Here is a 15886-nt window from a genome sequence, read left to right as displayed (position 1 = left end):
AAACAAACCGATCGTGTCGCATGGAGGAGTAAAAGCTTTCATGCTGTGCCATTTATATTGTTTGCGTGAACACTTCCAAGTGGCGAATCTCATCGGTTTGCCCGAGAGGGTCATCGCCAGCGACGCTCCGTGAAGCGACAACTGTTCAGAAAATGACCGGAGAGAAGATCCGCTCCCTGCGCAAGAATCAAAGGCCAAGCAAGGACGAGGATTTACTTGAGCCGGACGAAGAGGCGGCAACCGGGACGTTCACCGCTCCCAAGACGAACAAAAGCAGAGCAAGTAAAATCTTTAGCAATCACAAGTTAATCAAGTCTCCATCCGCGCAGCTGCACGTCAATGCTAATAGCAACGCGCTGTCAACACCGGAGGTCACCGATGACAACAACAAGAACCCCATCATCCGACCTGGACAGGACTTTCCGATGCACGAATGTGTGTTTAGAGGAGATGTCCGACGCCTGTCGTCGCTCATCCGGACGCAGAACATCGCCCAGAAAGACATCCACGGTGAGACCAAACAGCTGCCATCTCGTGGAACTCGGGGCAAAAATCACCCAAATCCATCATCATCAGTTCTAAAGTCCAGCGCAGGTTTGATTTGATCCGCCAATCGGCCGGCGTCCCGCCGCACTGGGACGAGGCGAGGCGGGGGTTATGCCTTTGGACGTGGGATCTAGCAGCTGGTATTGTAGGTGGGGCAAAGGTTGAAACCACTGAGTGGGGGACCGGGGGCAGGAGTTGTTGTTTTTAAAACACACCCTGTTGATTGTGGGGCTGTGGTGCGTTTACTGTCTCTGACAATCTGTGTAAAGTTGGGGTCATTGTTGCTCAACGAGTGCGGCTCCCCGACCCGCACCGATCATTGGAACATGCAGCTCGTATTTTCACCTACATCAAGAATTCTGGGGCGATGAGGTGTGGCCGACTTTCTTCTGGATCTTTGTGCACCTTTTATTTCCCCGAGAGGGAAGCCTGAAGGAGCTGACTGGGCAGTTTGCCTTATGAAGCACATTTGTGCACACCTGACCCAAATTCTATTAACAGTCAGTGTTTATGTCCAGGATAATTAAGAGCAGCCTATTTTAGGGGATCGGTAGGTTACTAGACTATAATATTTCTTGTCATAATATAAGCACACACAGTGGACATGCACTTACTGTATCATTTAGGATTATGGATTCTGCTTCCCAATTTGAACATTTAATTCATCCAGAATGTGACATGCCTTATACACAATGCCAGCGACAGACTCCCATCTCTTACTGTGTTGAGCAGAGGCAGCTGACAGATTCTTTTTTTTTTTTTTCCCCCTATAGGAAACACACCGCTGCATCTTGCTGTCATGATGGGGCACAAAGGTGAGTAATATTAAGAGGCATCAGTGTGGTTTAACTTTGCCGCGTTCTGTAATACGTTCATGAATTCCTTGTGGGACAGTACATCTGTTGTTTGTGTTTCTTTTTAGCTGTGTTTTTTTTTTAAAAGCATATTTTCCTGTCTTTGTCTGCATATTTGCATATATTTTGCTTAGAGCAAGATGAAAAATGAGGCTGACTGTGCATTTTCATGTGGTAGAAAGCAGCATTGGGAAGGAGAACAGTGAAAGCCATCTCCCTCGCTTGCAGTCGTATCTCCTTATTCATTTAATACACATAAAGAGAATGTTTGAACGATCAGTGGGGATTAGATAATGCTGACGCTGCAAGAAATAGGATCCTCAAAGTAGCTTAATCCCCTTTTCTGTTTTTTGTTCCACTGCTGGTTGGCCATGGTGAACATTTTCAGAGTTATGAGATTGTTATTTTTTACATTTTTAATTTCCTATTACTAGTTTTCTGCTGCTGTCTTGTCCTTTTCAGTTTAGTTTGAATGCGTAGCAAGAAGCAGTGTGGGATTACAGTATACCGTGAATGTGTCATTAAGTATCCAGGCTTCAGACAAAGCTATACACAAGACTGAACAGAAAGCATGTGTGTAAAATATTAAAATGCGGCCCCCGCTGTGAGTCCAGAATGGGGCGATTGGAAAAATAGCACCAACCCTTTTGCGTCATGCTCCCAGTGAACAATTACATATTCTGCAGTTTGTTTGGTGTCTCTCTTTATAACATTTCTTTCAATTCTTTTTGCAAAATGACATTTCCATTTGAAGGCCGTGCCACCGCTTCCTGGCAGTTTAGATATTAGAATGCGGAAGTGTTTGGGGGCACATGACACGCTACGGTTGATTGTTAACATGGTGGCATATATCTTGTCTGAGCTGTTTGCATGTCCTCCAGGCATCCTCAGGGCAGACAGGCATGAGATCATAGTCTGGGTGTGGCAGGTCTGTGAGCACGGAGAGGACAAGGCTTTGTGTATGACCAAAGATTTAGTATTTTTCTGACTATTAAGTGATGCTTGTCTGTGGTCCTTTTAGGTTTGGGTAGAAAATATCACAGAGAAGAACAAGAGAGACTATTTTTTGTTAATAATAGCCAAATAATTTTGCATTAAAAAAAAGCTACCGGTATATAAAGTTGGAAAACATTACCCCTCAGATCTGTCTGTACATCGCTTTTATTAAACTGAAAGGATGTCTTTTGTTATTTAGGATAGGATTTAAAAACACCAGAAAACATTTCTCTGTTCCCATTGTTGCAGTGCAGACTCGTGTCATGATTACTTATTGATTTTCAGCACATTCTGTCAGTGTCTTGGGACATTGTGCTTGCTTGTTCAACAATGAAAATCAAGTAAAGCAGAATTCACAGACATCGGCTTCCTACCTCGGCAGGAAAGAGAGCATAAACATGTAATTTGCATGACCGTAAAACCCTTTAGTGTGCAGACTGCGTGTGAATTATGTATTTGTTGTGGTTTCTTGTTTGCAGAAGTATGTCAGTTCGTTAAATGGTGTCTCAAAGCACATTCAGGTGCACTAACTGTTAAAAGAACGTTGCCGAGACCATCGGTTCGCAAAGCATCCTGGGTTCTTTGATGGTCTTGGTAGCATGTCGGAAAACTTGCTCCGCCTTTCCTCCTCTCTTGTTTGATTTGGTGACGTAGTGAGCGAAACATTTCATAGTTATTATTTAGTGTCTTCGTTAAAAGCAGTCCAGTATAAAGTGAATCGATGCAAACACTATGAATGTATCTCTAATGTTCTGCAGTAGCTCACTTCATTTAGTTACGTTGTTTCCACCGTAGTGAAGATTAAACGGTTCATTTTAAAATGATTTCTAATAATTACAAAATTCAAAAGTTTGGCCTGATGTTGGCGCTAGAGGACAGGTCAAGGTTTTATTATCAAGGGGTTATTTATGTGTTTGACAAATAAACAAACTCCATGACACAAAAACGTACGTTTCTGTAAATCATTTTCTGGAGGCAAATAAAATGTGTTAGTGATATTTAAGGATAGCTGGAGGGTCAACAAGTGCTCCATTTGTAGCCAAGGCACGTACTGAAGCATTAGAGTGCCACTTTTGTGCATCTACATCCTGCCGCTGTCATTCTGCTGTTAGATCTATGACCTGTGCAGCTGCTGTACATGCATGCAATCAACTCAGAAATCCACAGGGAGTCTTTCCTCCATCTCCACTTTCTCTGCTGCGATGGGATCAAGTTGGAGTCGGATGGCACCCCGCGCGACCCCTTTTAAATTCAAATTGACCCGTACTTGTTGGATTATTGTAATTCCTGCCTTCCTACGAGGAAAAAAAAGATCCAAATAAAAAGAAAAATGTTGGATTATATCACAACTATGCTGTGCTAAAGGCAGGATATATAGACAGATGGATGACAGGAAATAAAGGGCTCGAGAACAGAGTAATGTCACACAAAATGGGCAATAAAGTACGATGCCTCAATGCCAGCCCAGACTCGGTTATTTTTTTCCCATGGTTATGTAATGAATAGCCTAAATGGTGTCATTATTATTGTTACACAATCATTGGATTTAGATATATAGGTCAGACCCCATTGGGGATGTGAGGCTTAGCACTCGGCTGCATGTGCTTTCTCAGCATCATCCTCCGCTATAAGCCGGTCCGTCCCCGAGTCCATGCAGGTGCTGATTGGTGTCATGGTTTTTTTCCGCTTCGTTGTGAAGCTCACTGCAGTTGCATCCACCCGTTCTGGCTAACGCAGCTGTATTTTATTATGCAATACTGTGCTAAATAAATAAATGACATATTCTTTGACAAGACACCTGAAAGATGAAGTTACAAAAAGGCTAAGGGTTTAATATTTTAAAGGGACTGTTGGGCTGTGCTTGTGGAACACGTTTTATGGAGTGCCCTTTAATAGAGTGAGATCAATTCTTCAGGGCAGGCAAACACTCAGTTTTATTTCTCCTGCACCTTTTTTTAATTGGTTGTGGATTATTTCTCTGATGCGGACGAGTTTCACAAATGATTCCTCTACTTTGTACAGAATGTCCTTTTGCTCTTTCTCATGAACCGCAGTGACCATGCAGTTCAGAGGAACGGTGACGTGATGTGTTTGAATTGTGTTACACCCGCTTTGAAAGGCAGATTGTATTACCTCTGATTGTGTCCTGGCACATCATAGGGATGTAGAGAAACGAGTCTCAACACACTAGGTGTAGTAACCGCTTTAAATTTGGCCATATGACCAATTTGATTGACTCATTTTGCAAAGAAGGAAGCTGTTGTAGAGCTTCTGTGCTGCTTTCATCAGCCAAAACCATCACTGAAAAAGAAAATCAACAGCTTAAGTATGCTGCTGCCCCGTTGAGTGAAACCCCTATGAATCCACTTAGCTATCACTTTTTTATTTTTATGAGTGGGTTAGGCAATATAATGGCTCACTGGTCACTAATTGACAGACATTGGCTTCCATTGGCCAGTCTTCACCGAATGATGATCTTTATTTCTAAAATGAATGTGGCCTGTTGTTGTTTTTCTTCTATTTCTAGAATACAGACACAGCTTGAGACAGTTTGACATTTTCTTTCTGAGAATCCTGTCTTTATTTATTGCCTAATAGGCTCCGAAAGTAAGATCTCGTGAAATTCTAGGGCTCCTTGGCGACTATCATCCCAATCCCACGCATTCTGTCCCTTCATAAATCCTGAATCCTCTCTTTGCTACAGGAAGTAACAATGCAGGCTTTTCTTAGTCATGCCTGGTGACACATTTCTCTCTATTTCCTTACGACCGTAGTTATGTTTGTGTTGTTGATTTTGTTTTTTTTCTGTAGTTAGCAGTGAAATAAAGTCGTAATTAAATACCACCACTTTCTGTCTTTGAAGAGTGTGCCCACCTGCTGCTAGCCCACAATGCACCAGTCAAGGTGAAGAATGCCCAGGGATGGAGCCCCCTTGCTGAGGCTATTAGCTACGGAGACAGACAAATGAGTAAGTGTAAACTGCGTTCTGGTTTTGTTCTGTGTAGCAGTGGAGAGGTTTTACACAAAGGTAAGAGGGGATGGAATGCTCTTTTAAAATGGCAAGAAGAGAGGAAACGGCAAAGAAACAAACAATGTCAGTCCATTAGAATGAAAGAGTAAAATTGCATCGACAAGCAGCTCCAAGTGTTTTTTTTATTGGAGTGCATCCTCTAATTATTTCCTTAATACCACTGAGAAATGTGTATTGATTGAACACTTATATGAGTCTTTCACACATTTAGCTTGTAACGTCTACCATGTCATACTGCATGATGTGTTGGGAACAGCATGCCTTTGCGTGACTGGTCCAGCCAGTCTTTTTTTTTTTTTTTTTTTTGTACTTTATATAATAATAATATATTGTTAAAATATAGTCTGTACATTATCTATGACTTGCATTATGTAGAATATGAGATGGTTCAAGTGGAAGCCATTGACTTGACCTGCTATACAGTATATATATATACAGTATATATATGTTGATGATGTATGACGCACAATGTTAATGAAAGAAACTGACTGTTTACCCTTTGCAATGCAATGAATGGCTGAATCAATTGCAGCCCTGTCTAACCTGTCCGGCAGTTAGTCACTCTGAAGTGAGTCAGTCTGGGGCAGAAACAGACCTTTGGCTCTAAGTTTTGTTTGTTTTCATTTACAGTAGGGTAAATGTTACAGGCCGATTAAATGCTAAAACGCCGTCTGCATTTTTAATCTTGTGCTCCGTGTTCTAAGCAAACGGTTTCCTCATTGACAATAATTAGAACATTTCCAACGTTGAACTTTGTACTTATTTTTAGACGAGGGTTGGCGTCTAATTTCTTTTGTCAGCTCACAGTTTCTTCTGGGTTTGGCAAACTTGTCACATGAATTCTCTTTGATCAAGGATGGAAATTATAGCTAACAAAATAGATTTTGTCATGTGCTTTGTTCAATAGAGCTATTTCTGTACACAGTTGCTTTCGCATGACATGGCTGTACTGTCAGCATCAGGTTGGCACAGACAGACAGACAGACAGACAGACATGCACACACTCACACACCTATGGACAATATTGGAGTGATCAAATCGCCTCAGCTACATTTTATTTTGGAGGTGGGAGGAGATCCCAACACAGACATGGGCAGAACATACAAAGGAATCAAGCCCGGAAACCTTCATGCTGTGAGGCAACAGCACTATCCACTGCACCACCTTGCTGCCCTACTCATCCCATATCAATCATTCATTTACAAGAAACTGCAGTATCATGGTGGAGAAATTAGGTTTTGGGTACAGTGAGTAAAACTTGGGACTCAACGGTGTTTATGTGCAGAACATGTGATGTCATTGATGCTTTTGGCCTAACTGATAACTTGTTCATCTCTGTCTTTCAGTCACCGCGCTGCTGAGGAAACTGAAGCAACAGTCCAGGGAGAGTGTCGAGGACAAGAGACCCAAGCTGTTAAAAGCTCTGAAAGAAGTAAGCAGCCCTCGTTCAGCTTCCTGCTCTTTTCTGTCGAGTCTTTTTGCTCCTGATTTCGACATGGAAAAACACACGCTCAAACACACAAACATCCATTTTGGACGTCAGCTGATTACATCACCACAACGAAATGATGCCAGGGGGGTCTCCCCTGGCATCATTTCGTTGTGAAACATGGCATCTGCGGCTAAATGAAATCTGATGGTGCCTTTGTGGCCTCACTCAACATACTCTAAACATGTTCGGGGTGCTCTACATGCTGAGAGCTGCATCTATTCTCCAGGGTTTGTTCGAGCTGTTTGTCGAGCAGAATGTCTCACACACATTCCCCATTTAGTCAAGCAAAGAATGATTAAATAGTTGTTTCTTTAGAGCAACTATGAAATGCATTATTCAGCATAACTGTGTGAATCTTGAAAGGAATGCGGGTTGGAAATTAATAATATACAGTGAGAAATGCGTGTGCAAATGATGGTGTGTGTTGTACTCTACCGCTCTGCTCTTAACAAGGCATATCATTAATGTACTTATAGAGTAGACGACAGGCTGATAGTTGCACAGCACCAGGATGAAGTGGTGCATATTAAGGAAAAACGTTATGCATGAAACTTTCTGAAGTTATTACAGGAAACTAGTAATTTGCAGAGATTCCCCGAACTCCGCATCTCAGAAAACACTTCAAAGATGTCATTTCTTTAACGTGAACTGATTCCTGTTTTCCTCTGGAAGGCGGAGATTCAGTGCTAATGAGGAGGATGCGTAGAGAACATTAACCTGGTTTAATGGCCAGGTTTAAGGTTGCATGGTTTAGGTTTAATTGTGACTTTTTTGTTTTTATCTGCAGCTTGGAGACTTTTACTTGGAGCTTCACTGGGACTTCCAAAGTTGGGGTGAGTCACCGAGCATCCTCTACTGTCCCGTGATAGTAAGTTATACGGTAAAACCTAGCCATGTGTCCTCAGCAAGGGAACGGGAAATGGTCTGTCTCCATGTTTGTGTCTTGTCACTGAAAGTTTATCTACAGCCTGAAAATGACTCCTTATGCTGGGCATGAACCGACAAACTTTAGTGTCCGTCCCTTTGTCATGGATTTGTTTTACTCATCATTTCACCCTGGGAGCTGTTGTAGAATACACATGAAATCCGCTTTACCTCAACGCGCTGTACTTGGTCTGGCTACAGGGCGTGAGCGACAACTGCCTTCCATGCTTTGAGGAGAATCTGCTTTAAACAGCTTCATAATATAATTATATATATATATATAAATCTGCCCTCCGGACTTCTTTGAATGTGCTTTGAATTTAAGGGGCTTCTTCGGTTTTTATGTTTTTTTTAAATATAGTCTTCCTCTCAACGAATGTGGACTAAAGCAATACCTCTGGCATTTCGTGCAAAGGTACAGGAAGGGTTACTTAACCTGGTGAGGAATGAGTTCAGAACTACACGTTACGCTGTCCTCTACTTTACAATGCTATATGCTGCTTAAGAAGATTGTAGCCTTCTGAGCTTCTCTAAATTTAGACCGCGCTTCACGTGTCATTGCTGTATCTTTTCATGTTGCAGTGCCTTTGCTCTCCAGAATCCTGCCTTCAGATGCGTGCAAGATCTACAAGCAGGGCCTCAATATCAGGCGAGTCCTGTCGACAAATGAAACGCGTTGCAATGCAACGTGTTGTGTGTGTAAAATGTTGAAATAACACTACTACACCGTAGTTAAACTCTACTGCAGTGCCTAAAAAATATATACTGCATATATAATTTAAAGCTCGCTCGTTTATCCGTCATCCCTTGCTGAACATAAGCTCTTTCTCAATGCGTCTCGTCATCTGCTGTCAACCTAGTTCGGTTCGGCGCAGAGCCCCTTTAATTTTGTTGGATCACTGTGTGTAATGACAATAAAGTTCTACTACTAAATTGAAGCCTCAGAGAAAGAGCGTTACAGTGGAGTGTAACATAACTCCAGTCTAAACGCATGCTGATGCAATCGCACCGGCGATTACATAGCGAGAATCGATATCTCTGTGTTTCGAGGCCCTGTGGACTAAAAGCTTTGCGGCTCCAGCTCCCGCTGAAAGGGCATATGCCTGGGCGTGTGTGTCCACACACTTGTCGGGTTAGAGTTTTGTTAAATAGATGTTAAAACGCTTTTTTCCCCACCAAATACTCAGTTGGCTGACATATGGTTCCGATAGATCTGTGTTGAAGAATGAACTTGGCGTGTTTGTCTCTGCGTGCGAGATCCTTGATGTGGAGCCGATCATTAGTCGGTGAAACTGCTCCGTCTCATTTGGTATTCAAACGGCTCTCGTTATCCCGGAGTTGCAGGGAGAAAAATGGAGAGCGAGGACAAACGATCGCAGCAGGTTGATTTACATTCTAGCGCTGCAGCGTGTCCGGTCCGGCGTACCTTTCTATTGTGCGTGGACTTTGCAGGCGTGTCAGCTGTTCACGCGTTGTCATGCCTCATTTCACGTTCACCCAATCCGACTCAGTTCAAGAAAAGATTCCTGAAATGAGCTGCTGGTTTCCATGGCGATGATTATCATGCACATTGGCCCTAAGCTGTTGTGAAGGCGTGCGCTCTATCAGTTTGTGTACCGTTCGCACACTGTTGGCTCGTGACTAGTTCGACGTTCAGCTTTCACTGTCGTCCTCTGTTTACGTTTTCCTTATTTTACTCTCTCCTGCTTGTGTCTGTTCCCACATCAAACCGACCGTCTCTGCTTGCAGGCTGGACACCACTCTGATAGACTTTACCGACATGAAGTGTCAGCGCGGCGACCTCAGTTTCATCTTCAACGGAAACGCCATCCCATCTGAGTCTTTTGTTGTTCTGGACAATGAGCAGAAAGTCTACCAGCGGATACACCATGAGGTCTGTGGAGCCTCATAAGGCCTCATTTGTGTACTGTGATGTTTGCCGTCACTTCATTCCACTCATTCCACATAACCTGCCAATTCGTTTCTCAAATCATTGTTTTTATGCGGAAAAGGAATTTTCAAAAAAATAATCATTTAATTTTCGTGTTTAGCGTCTTGTCCACGGACTGTTTCTGTCTTTCAAAACATTGCGTGAACTGTCACCTAACATAAAGAAAAGCAAGAATACGCTCACATCTGAGATGCTGGAGCAACAAGAACTTTCATTTTTAGTTGAAAATTCGCTCAAATGATTCTTTGATTATCAAAATACAGATACATAAACCAACTAATTCCTTAATTGCTTTGTTTCTACCACATTACTGAACATTTGATTGAAAGGAACAGCATTCTGGCTAGTTTTGTTTTTCCCACGTTTGACACGGGGGGCCAAAATGGTCATATTAGGTGTCCATGTCTGAGTCGATAACTGGTTTTTGGACACTGTCCTGTATGTGCAGGAGACGGAGGTGGAGACGGAGGAGGAAGTGGACATTCTGATGAGCAGCGATGTTTACTCGGCCACCCTCTCCACCAAGTCCATCACCTTCTCCAGGACTCAGACTGGTTGGCTGTTCAGAGAGGACAAGACGGTTCGTGTTGCAGCAGCAGACCTTATGTTGCTCGTTGGCGCCTGGATGTGGAAGTGTGATCCTGACTTGGATAAATTGTTTGGCCAGGCCGGAAATGGAAAGCAAACGCATACTGGGTTCAGCTCACGGATGCACACATGGGGGGGGGGGGGGATATTGTTGGTACCCCTCTGTTAATGAAAGAAAGACCCACAATATTCACTGAAATAACTTGAAACTGACCAAAGTAATAGTAATGAGTGGCGTCGGTGCCGCTGAGTTCCTTCATATTTCTGTCTTGTCTTTAAGAGGGAAACTGGCGACCCGGCAGGCGAACACTCATCTGTTTATCCTCCCCTCCAGGAACGCGTGGGAAACTTCCTGGCAGAGTTCTACTCTGTAAACGGCCTGGTGCTGGAGTCCAGGAAGAGACGGGAGCACCTGAGCGAGGAGGACATCCTCAGGAACAAAGCCATCATGGAGAGCTTGAGCAAAGGAGGGAACCTCATAGAACAGAACTTTGAGGTGAGCCTGACAGAGACCCAAAAGCGCAGCCATCGTCTCCCATTATGTATATTTGGGGTCACGGGGCCCCACAGAGGGGCACATGGAAAACCTGACATAGATAGATTGGGGGGGGGGGGGGGGGTTGTAGCTCCTTACAATTTACCAAAAACAGTAAACACAGCCTTCAACTTTAAGGTTTATGTTGGCTACCTTTGGACACCTGTAATCTTTCTCTTCAAGTCCGAGTCCAAACATAAAAATAGAGGCTGGTTAATGGAGTCCAGCCGTGCACTGCAAAGATACACATGCAAAGGTACTTTGTGAACTTCTTCGTAGGAAAGAGAACCAGATGGAGCAGAGCTCAGTTGATAAATATTGCATTCCATTATAACGGCAGCATCAACGCCATTCCAGTCCTGAAGCTCTCCTGTTCTTGCCGGAAACTTGGGGACATGACTCAAACAAAATAAACCTCACTTCTCAGCCGTATCCTGACGAGGATAAATCCTGCAGAGGCGTCCCAAACGTCATGGCAGATGGTTTGTTGGAAAGTTCCTGCCTGCGTCATTTATCGTATGTGTCTCTTGGATGTGTAAAACGATAAAAAGCTGGCAGTAATAAGTGTCCGAGTCCCGGCATCGCCACTTAGTGGTGAAAGCAGGAAAGATACGTATTCGCAGGAACGCCGCCATTCCCCATTCACTGCAGAATGTTCCAGAGTTTGCTTAGTAAGCCTTTGTCTAAAAGCCAGTCGCACAGAGAAGACAAAGCTGCTCAACAATCAATGGATGTCTTTTAACTGCCCAGCTGTTTTCAGTCATCCTCTTGTGTGTGTGTGTGTGTGTGCGCGCTTTGTCTCTATTCCTAGTCCCTTCCCCTGTTGTGTGTGTCAGGATATGTAAACTCGTTTGAACCGGTGCCGACTCGTCTTCAAAGTGAAAAGCTGTGTTTTATTGGAGGCCGTTATGGAGGCAGTTAAGCCTTTTGCCCCAGTGGAACGCGATACGCGGAAGTGGGCACGGATGAAAATATGCAGCGCCTGTGACGCAGCTGTGTTTACAACAGCGAGGGCGAGCGGGTCGGTTTGTGCACACGGGGAGGGGCTGAAAGCTAAGACCCCCCCCCCCCCCGGTGCCATGGAATGGACATGCCAGCAGAAGGGCCTCTGCAGGCTCTGGGTACTCTGTCATTGTCACAACTTCAGAGCTGATGCACCCAGTCTGAGAGACCGGGCAAATGTATCCACACTCCCAACTATTGACTCCCAATCAGGTGCTTCATCATACACCATATTTTCTCTACATTGTACCGCCCAATTACCTGATTTGACATGTTTTGTTGTTGTTTTTGTTTTAATTTTCTGTTGGAAAGAGCAGCAAGTTCTTTGTAGGAATATATAAATTTTAGGATAAATGGGATGGAGCTCAAATCAGCCAGAGCAGATTAATGAGAACAGGATCATTTTCATTAGGAAGCTGTGATTCCTGACCTCCTTTGCGTTTGTTTGGGTGTTTTTAGAGGGGCAATGCCGACGGCTTGTGTAACAGCAGGTAGTGGAAATAGTCTGAAATGCGTTATTCTGAAGCGCTTTGAGGGAAGCTGAAGGTTTCGGCATTCATGAGGCGGTTTGTTACAGTATTTTCTACAACAATCACTGGGAGCTTATCTTGCATTAGGTCTTGGTGAAACTGGCCGTGCTTTTAATTTTGATGATCCAACAGTATTATACTGCCTGTATCCTTGGATATGAACATTCCTTCGACTCCTGCCTTCATCTTTTGGCAGTCGTCACTGTTTTTCTTTCATGTGGTCTGCCGTTGTATTTCTAGTTAATCAGCTGCTGTTGAGTAAATGAGGACATTATTTACTAGTATACGTTCGACTACTAACTCAGGTATTTTTTCTCTACAGATGCCTTTTGGTGTATCACAGTATATTATAGTGAGTGATACAGTTATATTTTGTGTCTCAGGAAGTCGGACATTATAGTGGATTACTGGTGCAGCAGCGCTCTCTAGTGGCCATAACTGTACATGGAGTCACTATCATGGAGAAAAGGAGCGTCTGACCCTTGACTGGTATATTAAGGGTTGTCTGCTGCCCTTTTAAACAATGTCAGGTTCAAAATAAATGACCACGCTGATTGTTGAAATATTTCGTTTGGTCTGCCATCAGTTCCATGACCTTTGACCTTTTGGTGGTGTTATGAAGTGTGTGTGATTCAGAAGTGGGTTTGATCTGGGTTCTGAACAAGAACTTGGTCTTTCTCTGTTCTACAGCCAGCGAGGAGGCAATCCCTGACTCCGCCTTCACCAAACACTATATCCTGGGAAGAATACATCACTGCTGACAATGGAAAGTAGGTGTCTAAAACCTTTGAGGTGAAATATTGATGCTTCGTTTCATTGATTTAGTTTCCCTCTAAAAAAATGAGAATAAATATCGCATCAAAGCAAAGTGCTGCAGTATAATAATATGTCATTTGTGTAGCTCTCATCCACATTTTAGACTACATTGCATGCATATACTATGGTACAGAGACCATGAATGACACATATAATGAAAATGCCTGCACTATTAATAAGCTGTAAGCCTTCATCATGGAGTTCACTCCAACTATGCTGTCATCCCTCTCGTCTCAGAGCGCCTCATATAGGACGAGAGCTCATCTGCAAAGAGAGCAAGAAGAACTTCAAAGCCACGATAGCCATGAGTCAAGACTTCCCTCTGGGCATTGAATCGTGAGTATTTATCTTGGCGATGAGCCGACGCTTCCTGCTCCTCCTCCTCCTCTAAGGGGCACAGGCGGTGATAAAAAAGGGAGTCAATAGTTAGTGAAAATGGCCGGAAACCTTTCATCCCCTTTTGTTAAGAATTGACGACTGCCTTTGTTGTTTGGCTTTCTCATTTGATTTCCTCATCCCACTCTGTTTGTGTCGTCCCGGGTTACTTCTCTCTCCTGTGAGGATAAAAATGGCTGATTTAAGTGATAAAAGAAAACTCATGCAGTGCTTCTGGCCCTTCGGAGAGAACTGCTCATTCAATATGCTTCACACTGATCGATCCCTCATTTCTGTACAATCAATGCTGAGAGTCATTCTTTTATTGAAGTATTTCCCTGACTTTAAAATGTTTAAGACATAGATTTATTTCATCACTGGCGTAATTAGCCGTGCTATGTCACACTCTTTTTGTTCTTCTCCAGGTTATTGAATGTTTTGGAGGTGATCGCCCCCTTCAAGCACTTTAATAAACTCAGGGAGTTTGTTCAGATGAAGCTCCCCCCTGGCTTTCCGGTCAAACTCGGTAAGCAGAGCCGGTTTACTCTGTCGAACCACTTTAAAGTGTGTAAGCAGACGTTAAAGCGTGCTTTTCTCCAGAGAGGGTTTGTAACTGTCCCCGTCTCCCTGCAGACATCCCCGTCTTTCCTACAATCACAGCCACCGTGACGTTTCAGGAGTTTCACTACGATGAGTTTGACGAGTCCATTTTCACTGTTCCCAACGGCTATAAAGAAGACCCGAGCCGCTTCCCAGACCTTTAAGCGCTGGAGCCGTAGCCGGAAACAAGAGTGCAGCAAGGCAACACAACACTACACTACAAGACGAACTATTTTGAATTTACAAAAGCAAAATTAGAGGGATGAAACTGCCAAAATCACTTCAGAACAGTTTGTGGATTCTGTTACTCATCCCGGCCTTGAATACAAGATGAAAATGTCTCTGTTTCAAGGTGTCGCGCTGAAGGTTCGTACATTCACCTTCAGGTTTATTCCAGCAGCAAATGCAAGTAATTTGGAGCTGACAGTCAGAATCTGTCATCAGGTGGTCACAGGAGAGTAGGTGAGTCCCTGCCAGGAACGCTCACTCCGTTCAGTTGATGCTATGCGATTAATGTTTCTAAAGGGAATGTTTTTAACTGACTTGAAGTAAAGCACTGATTACTGTCTAAAGGTTTGGGAGGAATTCCACCAAAACTGGACTTTCTAGGTCGTTTTTCCTGCTTCTTGTAGACGCTGAGTCTTGTTGAATTGAAAGAGACATAAAACTGTTTATAATTAGGGATTGGGTACTCATAGCTGCTAATAGATTAGCTCCTCTACCAATGTTGACATAAGCCAAGCTCCCGGATGAACAGCGCTGCTGTTGGTAATTATTAGACAGTAATTTATGCTAGCATAGATACCATTGCAAATGGAATTGGTGAGGGGCATTAGGACAGTATGCTCTGTGTGTGAAAAGAACACATTTCTAGTACTTTGTACCGCTTCCAATTCACAACCGGACCAAAAGTTATACAAATGCGATACATGTTCAAACTTAAGTCAACGTAATATACACAAGCTAAACACACACTTGAAATAAACATGTGGTACTTAAGTCTGTGGCATGGTAAACAATGGTTAAATATTTAGCATAAATGGCTAAATGCTAAGGTATCTTCCTCAGAGCCTTAGCCAGTGCTGAGCAAGCTATGCAAGTCAAGCTGGCTTGTTCTCCCCGTTCACAGGATCATGTATTTTATAAAGCCCGTGTTCCACGAGAGGTCAGGATCCGGATCCGTTGAATCACCTCAGCTACTGGGGGAAGAATCAGTAAGAATACTACTTTAATTAGTAAAGTAACAAAAGATCTGTGAAAATTGAGTTTTGGAAAATGTGATGAAAAAATTATTGTTTTCTTAGGTTAAAAACCTAAAAGTCAGTTTTGGCAGAATTCTACTTGAACTCTGTGTGTGTGTGTGTGTGTGTGCATGTGTGTGTGTGTGCACATGTGATGGGCATGGAGTAGCATCACTGAACCGTCAGGCATTGGTTCAATCTGAAGCAGCTGTTCTACATTCAGCTGATTTTATGCACCTAACGATATGAAACTTCACTCTTGACTCTGCATCTGAAATAAGACATGAAATGTTCATCTAGGCAACTATGGAAATGCTGCAGTTTTTTATGGTACCACAGAGTTTTGAGTCCGAGAAAATGAAAGGTGTGGTGTCTTAACCTTTTCTTACTACTAAACCTTTGCTA

The 15886-nt window shown here is 43.2% G+C and overlaps 1 protein-coding gene across 1 annotated transcript; it reads left to right on the top strand.

Moving 5' to 3' along the window:
- Positions 1-152: 152 nt before the first annotated feature.
- On the top strand, positions 153-14404 carry LOC137912710 (ankyrin repeat domain-containing protein 13C). Its single transcript, XM_068756845.1, has 13 exons — positions 153-510; positions 1320-1361; positions 5260-5364; positions 6774-6859; positions 7707-7752; positions 8426-8492; positions 9593-9737; positions 10243-10374; positions 10717-10878; positions 13140-13219; positions 13503-13601; positions 14066-14166; positions 14274-14404. The coding sequence occupies exons 1-13, from the start codon at positions 153-155 to the stop codon at positions 14402-14404; spliced, it is 1554 nt and encodes a 517-aa protein (XP_068612946.1).
- The last annotated feature ends 1482 nt before the right edge of the window (positions 14405-15886 follow it).

This window comes from Brachionichthys hirsutus, unplaced genomic scaffold (assembly GCF_040956055.1).
Source record: "Brachionichthys hirsutus isolate HB-005 unplaced genomic scaffold, CSIRO-AGI_Bhir_v1 contig_468, whole genome shotgun sequence".
NCBI classification, from domain to species: domain Eukaryota; kingdom Metazoa; phylum Chordata; class Actinopteri; order Lophiiformes; family Brachionichthyidae; genus Brachionichthys; species Brachionichthys hirsutus.
Note: the sequence above shows the minus strand (reverse complement) of the source record. Positions and strands in the feature narration are given on the sequence as shown.